The 14,998-nt window shown below is 45.9% G+C and overlaps 1 protein-coding gene across 1 annotated transcript in view; it reads left to right on the top strand.

Moving 5' to 3' along the window:
* LOC130273485 (cytochrome P450 2C23-like) overlaps nucleotides 1-14,998 on the top strand; it is a 71,847-nt gene that overhangs the window by 37,772 nt on the left and 19,077 nt on the right. Inside the window, exon 6 of the mRNA XM_056520406.1 lies at nucleotides 525-666. Coding sequence (XP_056376381.1) covers nucleotides 525-666 — 142 coding nt within the window. The remainder of the gene's footprint in view (nucleotides 1-524; nucleotides 667-14,998) is intronic.

The raw sequence follows: 14,998 nt of genomic DNA, 5'->3' as shown, positions 1-14,998 counted from the left end.
GGAGGGTGAATAGTTATGCACATTGACTTTTTCCTGTTATTTTCTTCTATTTGTCATTTGCTTCACAATAAATAAATAAAAAAAAAACAGATCTTCAAAGTTGTGGGTATGTTCTGTAAATTAAATGATCAAAATCCTCAAACAATCCATGTTAATTCCAGGCTGCGAGGCACCAAAATACAAAAAAAGTCAAGGGGGTGAATACTTTTGCAAGGGACTGTAAGTACTGAGTAAAGGATACTTATGCAAGTGCAATATCTTTGTTTTTTCTTTTCAATAAATTAGTAAAGATTTCTAACATTCTGTGTACCCTTTGTCATTATGAGGTATTAAGTGCAGATTGATGGAGGGAAAACTTGATTGATTGATTTTTAGAACAAGGCCACAAAATATAATGTGAAAAAAGTGAAAGGGTCTGAAGTAATGCATTAGAAGCCCTGTACCTCTACATAAATTTGGTAGTTTAGTCTAGCATAAATGAGATTAAGTAAATTCCCTGTTAACTCTAACTTTTTTCTTCCTAGGAAAAAGGCAATTCCACTACAGAATTCAACTATGAAAATCTAATTAGCAATCTGATCCAAATGTTTTTGGCTGCGACAGAGACCACGAGCACCTCACTGAGATACGCGATCATCATCCTGCTAAAATATCCAGACATTACAAGTAAGTGACTAACACAGTATATTGACATCAATAAATAAAAAAAAAGCCCACAATGGATCAGCTTTTGTAAGTAAAAGGCTGTAAAACTAAACTCACAGGTAGCAGATAGGTAGCTTTATTGTTTGGTCACTAAGGCTACATTAAGCCCACAGACTGTAGTGTACAAAAGGATAGTGGGATATCCCATCTTAGTGATTAAAGAACCACGAACCCTAATCATATCACCCTATAAATAAATGGGATATTTCTAGTCTCATATGCTGATGCTATTGATCATTGAATGTACATACAATAGCCCTGCCACCAGTTAATGCTACCGTGCACCATTTTTGATGTCAAGGAATTTATAAATAACGAAACAAGACAACAAAGACGGTAGTTTTAATCTTATTGCCCTTCATACATTTTAATTGAGTTTAATAAAGCATATATTTTAACATAGACACACCATGAGAAGGAATTGGTGACCCCCTAGGGTTCTGTGTTGTATTTTTAAAATTTCGTTCATCTCTAATCACTAAGATATAACATACTCAACCCATCATTGAAAGTGAATTCTTACATTATCTCTTTGCCAGAAACTCAAAAAAGAATAAACAAAGAGCTTAAAGAATATTTTTACAATAATTCTGTAGATAATCCACTTACAGAGAGAGCGCATAAATAGGGGAATCCTTATTCAGCAGGCTGCCCGTTTCAAAAAGAAACATAATGCAGAGATTAACAAAACACTAACCAACCTCACAGAAGTAGAATGAAAACACAAATCAGATGATTCCATACAGATCACACAGGCCCTGAGAGAAACTAGACTAAAGCTTTACAATATTTTAATGAGAGATGTTGCAAAAGAATCGGAAAAATCAAAGGGAAATTACTATAGTTTGCTAAACAAAAATACTAGATTCACAGCCCAGAGAGCTAAAGGCCCTCAAACAGCACACAAGATTCAGTACTTACTTCTTGATGAGACAAATGAAAAAACTCTTAACCCCATGGACATGGCCAACACTATAGCCTCATACTATAATAAACTTATAACCTAAAGCATGACCCTAACACCCACCAGCCCTCAATGTTTGACAATGAGCAATATTTTAACCAAAGTGAACCACCACATGTAGACTGACATAGCTGACAAACTGACACTTCCATTCACAAATAATGAAGTCAAATTAACCATCAAATCCATGCAAACAAAGAAAGCCCCCAGGCCCAGATGGCTTCAGTACAGAATATTACCAAACCTTCCTTGACACTCTATTATCGAGACTCACTACATCTTTCACAGAACCTTTATAGATGGGCCGTTTCTGATGGATATGTTAAAGGCCCGAATGATTACACTTTCAAAACCCGGAAGGGATCCACCACACCTGCAAATTTTAGATATCCTGATATCCCTACTAAATGTAGATGTTAAAATGTATGTGAACTAATAGCAAATAGATTAGTAGACAAATCATCCCTATTGGCTCAATCTTTACACTGGCTGTCTCCAACCGCTCAACAGAAACCATGGGCGTTAATAGAAAGCTCCATCCTTAAAATTCCGGATTGGGCCACTATACTGACAAACGCAAAACAAACTAGAGATATGAACTTCAAATCTTTATTCACTGTCCAATCTTCGCTCACGGCCTACAAACTCCCATCTATTTTAAAGCATAAGGAATATAATCAGCCTGAAACCAGAATTAAAATATCCATACTTCCCCACATATCTAATATAAAATCCACTTTAGCATGGCAAAACAAGGGAATTATGTACATAGATGACATGGTAGATAGTGGGAAATTATTGAGTTTTATCAAATTAAAGCGAAGATTCGCCTTAACAGGCCCGAGTCAAAGCTACATATAAAGTTGTAGATAGGTATTGGGAAAAAAAATCCCTCTAACGTCTATGAAACAAAGCTTGTTGGATCTCATTACAACCCCACATCAGATAAATTACAAAAAAGCCCAAAAAAACATCTATGATCTATTGAATAAAGATCAATTCCCCAAAATATTTTCATACTTCAGAAAGCGGAACATATACTAAAGAATACTTTTTACTTTGAATGAATGTTATCAGGCCTACAATGTACTGAAATCATCTACTGAGTGCTCAAACCATAGTGGGCAATATTACAAGACCTCATACAATGGTACTATACTCCAGTGAAGCTACATAAACTGTTCTAACCTATGCTGGAGAAACTGTAATATGGCAGGTAATATGCTACACATATTTGGGGAATGCCCAAAGCTAAGGAAAATATTCCAAGATTGAAGCTTTTATTCTTCACACTGACATCTGAATCAGATATTCTTACCCCAGAAATATACCTGTTGAACTTCATGTATCATTTAGAACGCCAATCAGTCACATTTGTACTGCCACCAGAACATTTATAGCCAATTATTGGAAAACAGAGAAAACCCCAGAGATTAAAGAAATTGTAGATATGGTTTTGAGATATTACATCAATGAACAGGAGTTCGCATGGTGCATGAACAGAGGCACCAAGGTCAGAAAACTTTGGGAATGCTTGGCTGACACATTTCCCTAAACCAGTGTTTCCCAACCTTTTTCGGGTCGGGGCACACCTCGGAAATTTTTTTTTCCACGGGGCACCCCTACCGAGGTTGACGAGCAAGAAAAAAAAAAAAAAAGAAAAAACGGTAAAAAACGCAATGCACTATATCTATTTATCAGTGGGTATGTAGTTTAAAGTGCTGCTTTATACAGCAACTCACCAATGACGTCTTCTCTAATTTGCATCGTTGCCTTCTCTTCTCCATCTGGTCTGGGCCATCATCACGATTTATTCCACACACAATTCTTCACCGTTAAACCTGCAAAACAAACCTATTAGGCGCCAAGCTTTTTTTTCTTTTTTTTTTTTACATGGGTGACAGAGGGGTGTAGAGGGGTGGACATGGGTGACAGAGGGGTTTAGAGGAGTGTACAGAGGGGTGTAGAGAAGCGTACATGGGTGACAGTGGTGTAGAGGAGTGTACATGGGTGACAGTGGTGTAGAGGAGCGTACATGAGTGACAGGGGTATAGAGGAGCGTACATGGGTGACAGGGGTGTAGAGGAGCATACATGGGTGACAGGGGTGTAGAGGAGCATACATGGGTGACAGGGGTGTAGAGGAGCATACATAGGTGACAGGGGTGTAGAGGAGCATACATGGGTGACAGGGGTGTAGAGGAGCATACATGGGTGACAGGGGTGTAGAGGAGCATACATGGGCGACAGGGGTGTAGAGGAGCATACATGGGCGACAGGGGTGTAGAGGAGCGTACATGGGTGACAGGGGTGTAGAGGAGTGTACAGAGGGGTTTAGAGGAGTGTTCATGAGTGACAGATGGGTGTACATGGGTGACAGAGGGGTGTAGAGGAGTGTACATGGGTGACAGATGGGTGTACATAGGTGACAGTGGGGTGTAGAGGAGTGTACATGGGTGACAGATGGGTGTACATGGGTGACAGAGGGGTGTAGAGGAGTGTACATGGGTGACAGAGGGGTATAGAGGAGTGTACATGAGTGACAGAGGGGTGTAGAGGAGTGTACATGGGTGACAGATGGGTGTACATGGGTGACAGAGGGGTGTAGAGGAGTGTACATTGGTGACAGATGGGTGTAGAGGAGTGTACATGGGTGACAGATGGGTGTACATGGGTGACAGAAGGGTGTAGAGGAGTGTACATGGGTGAAAGAGGGGTGTAGAGGAGTGTACTTGGGTGTACATGGGTGACAGAAGGGTGTAGAGGAGTGTACATGGGTGACAGATGGGTGTACATGGGTGAAAGAGGGGTGTAGAGCAGTGTACATGGGTGACAGATGGGTGTACATGGGTGACTGAGGGGTGTAGAGGAGTGTACATGAGTGACAGAGGGGTATAGAGGAGTGTACATGGGTGACAGAGGGGTGCAGAAGAGTGTACATGGGTGACAGGGGTGTAGAGGAGTGTACATGGGTGACAGAGGGGTGCAGAAGAGTGTACATGGGTGACAGGGGTGTAGAGGAGTGTACATGGGCGACAGGGGTGTAGAGGAGCATACATGTGTGAAAGGGATGTAGAGGAATGTACAAAGGGGTGTATAGGAGCGTACATGGGTGACGGGTGTAGAGGAGTGTACATGGGTGACAGAGGGGTGTAGAGAAGTGTACATGGGTGACAGAGGGGTGTAGAGGAGTGTACATGGGTGACAGAGGGGTGTACATGGGTGACAGAGGGGTAGAGAGGAGTGTACATGGCTGACAGAGCGGTAGAGAGGAGTGTACATGGGTGACAGAGGAGTGTACATGTGTGATAGATGGGTGTACATGGGTGACAAAGGGGTGTAGAGAAGTGTACATGGGTGACAGAGGGGTGTAGAGGAGTGTACATGGGTGAAAGATGGGTGTACATGGGTGACAGAGGGGTGTAGAGGAGTGTACATGGGTGAAAGATGGGTGTACATGGGTGACAGAGGGGTAGAGAGGAGTGTACATGGGTGACAGAGGGGTGTAGAGGAGTGTACATGGGTGACAGAGGGCTAGAGAGGAGTGTACATGGGTGACAGATGGGTGTACATGGGTGACAGAGGTGTGTAGAGGAGTGTACATGGGTGACAGAGGGGTGTAGAGGAGTGTACATGGGTGACAGAGGGGTATAGATGAGTGTACATGGGTGACAGATGGGTGTACATGGGTGACAGATGGTTGTAGAGAAGTGTACATGGGTGACAGAGGGTTGTAGAGAAGTGAACATGGGTGACAGAGGGGTGTAGAGGAGTGTACAGAGGGGTGTAGAGAGGTGTACAAGGGTGATAGATGGGTGTAGAAGAGTGAACATGGGTGACGGGGGCATAGGGGTGACAGAGGGGTGGACAGGGGGTGGACATGGGTGACAGGAGGGTGGACAGGGGGTCAGAGGGGTGGACAAGGGGGTAAAAGAGGGACAGGAGTGACAGAGAGGGGTGGACTGGGGTAACAAAGGGACAGATGGATGAACAGGAGGGTGGACATGGGTGACAGTAGACTACGGGGGTAGACATGAGTGACAGGGATGGACAGGGGAGTGGACAAGGCAGACATGGATGACAGGAGGGTGGACATGGGTGATGGGAATGATAGGTGGGGGGACATGTGTGAGTGCGGGTGGACATGAGTGATGGGGGGTGGACATGGGTGACAGGAAGGTGAACATGGGTGACAGGCAAGGGTGGACATGGGTGACAGGGAAGGGTGGACATGGGTGACAGGGAAGGGTGGACATGGGTGACAGGGAAGGGTGGACATGGGTGACAGGGAAGGGTGGACATGGGTGACAGGGAGGGTGGACATGGGTGACTGGGGGGGTGTGGACATGGGTGACTGGGGGGGTGGACATGGGTGACTGGGGGGGGTGGACATGGGTGACTGGGGGGGTGGACATGGGTGACAGGGGGGGTGGACATGGGTGACAGGGGGGGTGGACATGGGTGACAGGGGGGGGTGGACATGGGTGACAGGGGGGGTGGACATGGGTGACAGGGGGGGATTACATGGGTGACAGGGGGGGGGATTACATGGGTGACAGGGAGGGATTACATGGGTGACAGGGGGGAGTAGACATGGGTGATAGAGATGGACAGGGAGGTGGACAAGGCGGACATGGGTGACTGAGGGTGTGGACATGGGTGACAGGGAAGGGTGGACATGGGTGACAGGGAAGGGTGGACATGGGTGACAGGGAAGGGTGGACATGGGTGACAGGGAAGGGTGGACATGGGTGACAGGGAAGGGTGGACAGGGAAGGGTGGACATGGGTGACAGGGAAGGGTGGACATGGGTGACAGGGAAGGGTGGACATGGGTGACAGGGAAGGGTGGACATGGGTGACTGGGGGGGTGTGGACATGGGTGACTGGGGGGGTGGACATGGGTGACTGGGGGGGTGGACATGGGTGACTGGGGGGGTGGACATGGGTGACTGGGGGGGTGGACATGGGTGACTGGGGGGGTGGACATGGGTGACTGGGGGGGGTGGACATGGGTGACTGGGGGGGGTGGACATGGGTGACTGGGGGGGTGGACATGGGTGACTGGGGGGGTGGACATGGGTGACAGGGGGGGTGGACATGGGTGACAGGGGGGATTACATGGGTGACAGGGGGGGATTACATGGGTGACAGGGGGGGATTACATGGGTGACAGGGAGGGATTACATGGGTGACAGGGGGGGGTAGACATGGGTGATAGAGATGGACAGGGAGGTGGACAAGGCGGACATGGGTGACTGAGGGTGTGGACATGGGTGACAGGGAAGGGTGGACATGGGTGACAGGGAAGGGTGGACATGGGTGACTGGGGGGGTGTGGACATGGGTGACTGGGGGGGTGGACATGGGTGACTGGGGGGGTGGACATGGGTGACTGAGGGGGTGGACATGGGTGACTGGGGGGGTGGACATGGGTGACTGGGGGGGTGGACATGGGTGACTGAGGGGGTGGACATGGGTGACAGGGGGGGTGGACATGGGTGACAGGGGGGGTGGACATGGGTGACAGTGGGGATTACATGGGTGACAGGGGGGGGATTACATGGGTGACAGGGAGGGATTACATGGGTGACAGGGGGGTAGACATGGGTGATAGAGATGGATAGGGAGGTGGACAAGGCGGACATGGGTGACTGAGGGGGTGGACATGGGTGACGGGAGGGTGGACATGGGTGACGGGGGGGTGGACATGGGTGACAGGGGGGGGTGGACATGGGTGACAGGGGGGTGGACATGGGTGACAGGGGGGTGGACATGGGTGACAGAGGGGATTACATGGGTGACAGTGGGGGATTACATGGGTGACAGGGAGGGATTCCATGGGTGAAAGGGGGGGTGGACATGGTTGATAGAAATGGACAGGGAGGTGGACAAGGCAGACATGGCTGACAGGGGGGGTGGACATGGGTGACTGAGGGGGTGGACATGGGTGACAGGGAGGGTGGACATGGGTGACAGGGGGGTGGACATGGGTGATAGAGATGGACAGGGAGGTGGACCAGGCGGTCATGGCTGACAGGGGGGGGTGGACATGGGTGACGGGGGGGTGGACATGGGTGACAGGGGGGGATTACATGGGTGACAGGGGGGGGTGGACATGGGTGATAGAGATGGACAGGGAGGTGGACCAGGTGGACATGGCTGACGGGGGGGTGGACATGGGTGACAGGGGGGGTGGACATGGGTGACAGGGGGGGTGGACATGGGTGACGGGGGGATTACATGGGTGACTGGGGGGGTGGACATGGGTGACTGGGGGGGTGGACATGGGTGACGGGGGGGGTGGACATGGGTGACGGGGGGGGTGGACATGGGTGACAGGGAGGGATTACATGGGTGACAGGGGGGGTGGACATGGGTGATAGAGATGGACAGGGAGGTAGACAAGGCAGACATGGCTGACAGGGGGGGTGGACATGAGTGACGGGGTCGGGGGGGGGGGGGAGGTAGAGGGTGGACCTGGGTGACGGTGGGGGGATTTAGACAGGGTTGAGAAGGTGAACAGAGGGGTTGAAAGGGTACGGTACCTTAACCCCTTAAGGACTCAGGGCTTTTCCGTTTTTGCACTTTCGTTTTTTCCTCCTTACCTTTTAAAAATCATAACCCTTTCAATTTTCCACCTAAAAATCCATATTATGGCTTATTTTTTGCGTCGCCAATTCTACTTTGCAGTGACATTAGTCATTTTACCCAAAAATGCACGGCGAAAAGGAAAAAAAAATCATTGTGCGACAAAATCGGAAAAAAAACGCCATTTTGTAACTTTTGGGGGCTTCCGTTTCTACGCAGTGCATATTTCGGTAAAAATTAAACCTTATCATTATTCTTTAGGTCCATACGGTTAAAATGATACCCTACTTATATAGGTTTGATTTTGTCGCACTTCTTGAAAAAATCATAAAAAATTTATACGTTTAAAAATGTCATCTTCTGACCCCTATAACTTTTTTATTTTTCCACATACGGGGCGGTATGAGGACTAATTTTTTGCGCCGTGATCTGAAGTTTTTATCGGTATGATTTTTGTTTTGATCGGACTTTTTGATCACTTTTTATTCATTTTTTAATGGTATAAAAAGTGACCAAAATACGCTTTTTTGGACTTTGGAATTTTTTTGCGCGTACGCCATTGACCGTACGGCTTAATTAATGATATATTTTTATAGTTTGGACATTTATGCACGCGGCGATACCACATATGTTTATTTTTTATTTTTTTTACAGTTTTATTTTTTTTATGGGAAAAGGGGGGTGATTCAAACTTTTACTAGGGAAGGGGTTAAATGACCTTTATTAACACTTTTTTTTTGCAGTGTTATAGGTCCCATAGGGACCTATAACACTGCACACACTGATCTCCTATGCTGATCACTGGCGTGTATTAACACGCCTGTGATCAGCATTATCGGCGCTTGACTGCTCCTGCCTGGATCTCAGGCACGGAGCAGTCATTCATCGATCGGACACCGGGGAGGCAGGTAAGGGCCCTCCCGGTGTCCGATCAGCTGTTCGGGACGCCGCGATTTCACCGCGGCGGTCCCGAACAGCCCGACTGAGCAGCCGGGTCACTTTCAGTTTCACTTTAGAAGCGGCGGTCAGCTTTGACCGCCGCTTCTAAAGGGTTAATACCGCACATCGCCGCGATCGGCGATGTGTGGTATTAGCCGCGGGTCCCGGCCGTTGATTAGTGCCGGGACCGATGCGATATGATGCGGGGTCGCGGCGCGATCCCGCTTCATATCGCGGGAGCCGGCGCAGGACGTAAAAATACGTCCTGCGTCATTAAGGGGTTAAGCAAGCCGGCCCGCGCAGCTTGCAGTTCCACAGGAGGCACTGGAGTCCAGCGCAGGTGCAGCTCGTTCCGCCCCAGGGCACCATATCCGGCTCACTGCGCCGCAAGGGAGAGGGGGACGCAGGAGACGGAGAGTGAAGGAGGGGGACGCGGGGGACACAGGGAACAGAGGGGGAAGGAGGAGAACACGGGTCACGCGGCAGACGGAGGGGAACACAGGAGATGCAGGGGGATGCTGTGTGCGCAGTGCGCACGCAGACTTCCCGTCCCCCCTGCGCCGTCAGGCCGGGGCGGGACATTTAAAAAAAAAAGAAATATAGCAAAAAATAAAAAAAATCACGGCAAAATCCCGCGGCACCACGGGCAGTGCTGAACGGCACACACGTGTGCCGCGGCACCGCGATTGGGAATCACTGCCCTAAACTGTAATAAAGGTTTAATATTAGAAATGAAGAAGCTCAGGCACATAATCACCCACCTATTGTTGTGTATTGCTTGATTATATTGGAGCACGCGGAGACGACAAACCGACAGATTGTAGAACGACTATCTACACATTATCGTTCTTGTTACTGTACCAGAGGTATGTAATAACACAATCATTTGGAGGCATGAATAGTCTTCCTTCGATTACCAAATTTTTTATTATAGCAAATAACTGGAAATACATATACGCTATTAATTATGACTATCTTTCATCATATATTGATAGAGACACCACAAACGCAGCCATCTGCTTGTTATTTTCTTGCTCATATTATATTTAGGTTCAATACTGAACATTTTTCTTTGCTTCTTTTTTTTTTTTTTATTGTATTTTTTTTTCTTTTTTTAATTTATATTTGAATGCGCTAACCAACCGGGATGATTATCTCTACTGGTTAAACAGATGACAAACTTAATCTGTCATTTTATGGCAGACAGGAGGCTCGTTTAAACGTGCATTAGCTTCCATTTTAATGCTCAATAGCAGAAAGAAAAGAACATGTACACATAATAGCATGAAAGAAAAAAGATACATGGTCTCCTAGCAACCATGCCAATCTCTAAGGATAATAACCAATCACATCCAATTATCAGTAATATTAGATGACTCTGGCTCCACCTCTCCCACTTTCTTTCTGCTCATAGCAGGGATCAAGATAAGTATTTTTTGGCTGTCTTAGTAGTGTGATGTATTGTAAGGACCCCAATGAATAAAGATTGGGGCACCATGGAAACATGAACCCATATTGGGTTCAATGTTTGGGTAAACCACTAATTTTATTCATAGGTCTATTGTTATTATATATATATATATATATATATATATATATATATATATATATTAAATAAAGTATAAAAAAAATTATAATAACTGTTTATGCATGTGCATTGACAGTTATTATCTCTTACCTGATTGGCTAGCCGCCTCTCGAGGTACCTTCTGGAATTTATTTATTTCATCACCGCGTCTTGCGCTGCAGACGGCGGTTTTAAAGCTGCCCCTCCCTTCCCCCCCTCCAATTTATTTTCCATTTTAGGTATTTTCTAGTCGCAATATTTATCTTAGGGTTAGTCGCTCGATTCTCGAGTGGACATGTTTTTTTTATTTTTATTTATTTTAATTAATTGTACTCTTCTTATTTACTTCTGTTTATTTACTTCTTACATTTATAGATAAAAATTATTTTAATAAAGAATTATTATTATTTTATTATACTGTTCAATAAACATCGCGGCCTTGTTATCCACATTCTTGTGAGTGTTTTTATTTGTTGGGTTAATCTTATATGGACATTCATTGGGTTCTATGTTTCCATGTTGAATAAGGGAATTGTATTCCAATTCCCCAATTCTTTTCTTCCAGCATAGTATTACTGCGGTCATAGTCAGATTGCTGTTTAGACATCCTGTGTAGTGCCCTGTGTTTTTACTACTATTTGGTTTTTTCACTCCTATTTAGTCCCCTTGGATTCGGTGTATGTAGTGTGTACACTGGTGTCCAATTCCTGATCCGTCCTCAGAGTGGATGCAGCGCAGCCTCTCTGAGTCCCGTTACATTGGTATAGTAGGTTCCGCCATTGTAGCAGTGACATCTTCTTCTTAGTCCCCATCATCTCGCGATCACAGCTTCGCGCTTCTCACACCTGTAGTTGCGCGTCGCACTGCGGCGCTGTTCTCGCAAGAGGTGCGCGTGTGCTCCCGTAGCTGCACAGCGCACATACAGGAGTGGAATTTGCACATATATTAGCGCATATTAACGTATATTGGCATGCACTGAAATGTTTTTGTAGGCACATTTGAAATATTACTATTATTGTTTATTACCCTATTTTACATTATTTAACATTTCTTTATTGTTGTTCCTTGTCTTCTCTCCACAGCCCACAAGCATAACTGGATGCATATTTCCCAATTGTCATATACTGTACACAGTGCTTTAAAGTGTGTGATTTGTCCTTATTCTACAATTGCTTAATCTGTCTCATGACAAGATAGATATGGCTCTGGAAGATAAATCTTCCCAGTTACAGTACCCTGAATTTTTGACTACTGATCAAATTCAACAATAAGTGAACCATTCTGTACATTCTGCCTTGGCCTCAGCCATGGTTTCCATGAATGACAATATTTCAAAATCGGTTTCTATGGCTATTGCCCAATCCCGCCAGGATACGATTGATATTGCTAATATGTCGCAGGCAGATCGATCCAAATCTAACCAAGCCTCATGCTTGATAAGACCCAGCAGGTCTGACAGGAAGAGAAATTATTGTTCAGACAGAGATACCTCTTCGGTGTCCCATGATGTTTGGGATTAACTATCCGGAGAAGGAAAATACCTAAGACCACAGTGCCTCATGAGAGACAAAAATGAATGAGTAGAAGATATCACACTATGGGTCTTGGATTTAGATGTCCGTGCAGCCAATAGGATGAAGATTCCAAAGAACTTGACCAGGGAAAGTAAGATTAACTGTTTTATTAACACACAACGCGTTTCTGGGCCGGGCTGGCAGTGACAGACCCTCTGTCCGTGAGGTGGAAACGGTGTTTCGGGCATCATGATCGAAAAGGAATAAACCAGATTCCTATGTAGATGACTCTGATCAGGAGTCGGAGGTGGCTTCGGAAACCTCAGATGTTGACGTTTTCAGCAATGAAGACGAGGAGGAATATATAGGTGAATTAAAATATCCATCTGGTCCTATTACAGTGATAATGCTACCCATGCTGTGTTGGACACACAAGGGGTCCTGTTTTTTGATCCAGATGATATCAAACATCCGCGATCCGGGGATTGGGTTCCTTTGCCACAGGTTTCAAAATATATTGAATCCTGGATCATAAAACCATTAGATAAAAGTTATAGGAACAAACTCAGGGTGGAATGTCCCCAACCCTCCATCGATAGTAAAGCAGCATTGACCCCAGAGTTGGACCCAATCCTGATCAAATATTTGGTTAAAACAGGGAAAAATTCCAAGAAAGGGATTGATCGATCTTTCCGGTCCGTTCAGGACAAAATGTTGGACTTATTGGGGCCTCTCCAAAATTTTTAATATGTCAGAACAAGAGGTAGCTACAGGTGAACCAGTTGACACAGAGGTCCTCCGAGGCTGGGCTCTGAGAGCTATGTGCCTTTTGGGTAATGCCAATAAGGCCTTGTCTTCTGAACGTCACAGATCCATTCTAATGCGTTTGGATCCACAATCGACACATCTGGCGACGGATGAACCAGGCCCATCATCTGAGGGTCTTCTCTTTGGAGATTCATTGATAAAAATAAATAAAAATATTAACAAATTTGTTGGATTGTACTCCAGCTTGGATAAAGCTCAAACATCCCTGAAAAAATCCTTGCACAGTAAGGTTTTCGGAAAGGCTGAAAGAGGAAGGGGCCGCTCTTCAGGCTGGGTCTCCTATTATAGACCCTACAATAGAGGCCCAATTCAGTACAATCAAGATAGGACACACTTTCCCACAGTTGCCGCAACACAACCATTCGCTCCCATCTTCCCAGCCCGTGGAAGGCCCTGGAGGGCTCAAGGTGGACCACGCGGTTTCCCTAGGGCGAGAGGTGCAAGTGAGTCATGCCAGCTTCCAAACTACGAACATTCCATTGGGGGGGCAGACTGCGGTATTTTGTCCACGCCTGGTCAATGATTACATCAGACTAACGGATCTTGCAAGTAGTGAGGGGCTATCAAATGGAATTCAAGGCCACACCAGTACAATACCAATGGCCACATGTCATTCAGTTTTCAGAGGCAGATATGGAATTGATCCAGTCAGAAATTCGGGAACTTAAGGCAAAAAAGCCCATAAAATCAGTTCCCATGCAAAATCCCAGTCTCTTAAACAACATTTTCTTAGTGAAGAAAAAGGACAGCGGCCACAGGCCGGTAATCAATTTAAGAACACTGAACGAGTATGTAGTATATCGTCATTTCAACATGGAGGGAATCCATTTACTCAGAGACCTTTTGTTACCAGAAGACTGGTTGGTAAGGATCGATTTAAAGTAGTATATCATCATTTCAAAATGGAGAGAATCCATTTACTCAGAGACCTTTTGTTACCAGAAGACTGGTTGGTAAGGATCGATTTAAAGGATGCTTAACTCACAGTCCCAATTCACCCTTCTTTCCATCAGTATCTTCAGTTTATCTGGGACGACCAAAAGTGGGAGTTTACATGCCTCCCATTTGGTCTTTTATCAGCCCCTTGGTGTTTCACCAAGCTGATGAAACCAGTAGTGGCTTTATTAAGGGATCGGGGAGTGGGTCTAATAATTTATCTCGACGATATACTTATCATGGCACACACAAAACCACAGGGGTTAACACACCTAAATTGGACCGTCTCACTTCTTTCAGAGTTATGGTTTCTAATAAACGACAAGAAATCAGTGTTTTCTCCTTCCAAAGAAATAGAATTCTTGGGATTTCTAGTAAATACCCAGTCGGCAACCATAAGTCTCCCGACCAAGAAATTATCTGTCATTCGCAAAGAAATGTGGGCCTTATTACGCAGCGATAAGGTTCCCTGAGGGCTATTGCTCGCGTTGTGGGGTTGTTGGCTTGGGCAACGGATGCATTCCTGCAACATTGGCCACAAGAAACACTGTACGCTTTCCCTCCATTTGCGATGATTCCCAGAGTATTGTTGGTGGCCGACTCAGACTTGGTTTCCCCAAATTCTGGAGATGACCATAGATTATCCAATGGTTTGTCCCCAATTTCCTTCAGTTCTTCAAGGTCCGAGGTCAGAATTTCACCCATTAGTGATGTCTGGTCTGTTACCCTTTGATAACATGGTTGATTTCGGGACATCATCATCTGGTGTCAGAATTTCACGGTCGACTAGAGACCTCATACGAGATGCATGGGCTCCAGGTACCAGATCGGTGTACCAATCAGCCTGGGAATTTTGGGTTCGTTGGTTCTCACAAGTGGATCCCGTACATGCCCCTGTATCCTGTGTTGTGAATTACCTTTCTGAGGCTTTTGATTCAGGTAAGGCATATAGAACTA

This window comes from Hyla sarda, chromosome 5 (genome assembly GCF_029499605.1).
Source record: "Hyla sarda isolate aHylSar1 chromosome 5, aHylSar1.hap1, whole genome shotgun sequence".
Taxonomy (NCBI): Eukaryota; Metazoa; Chordata; class Amphibia; order Anura; family Hylidae; genus Hyla; species Hyla sarda.
Note: the sequence above shows the minus strand (reverse complement) of the source record. Positions and strands in the feature narration are given on the sequence as shown.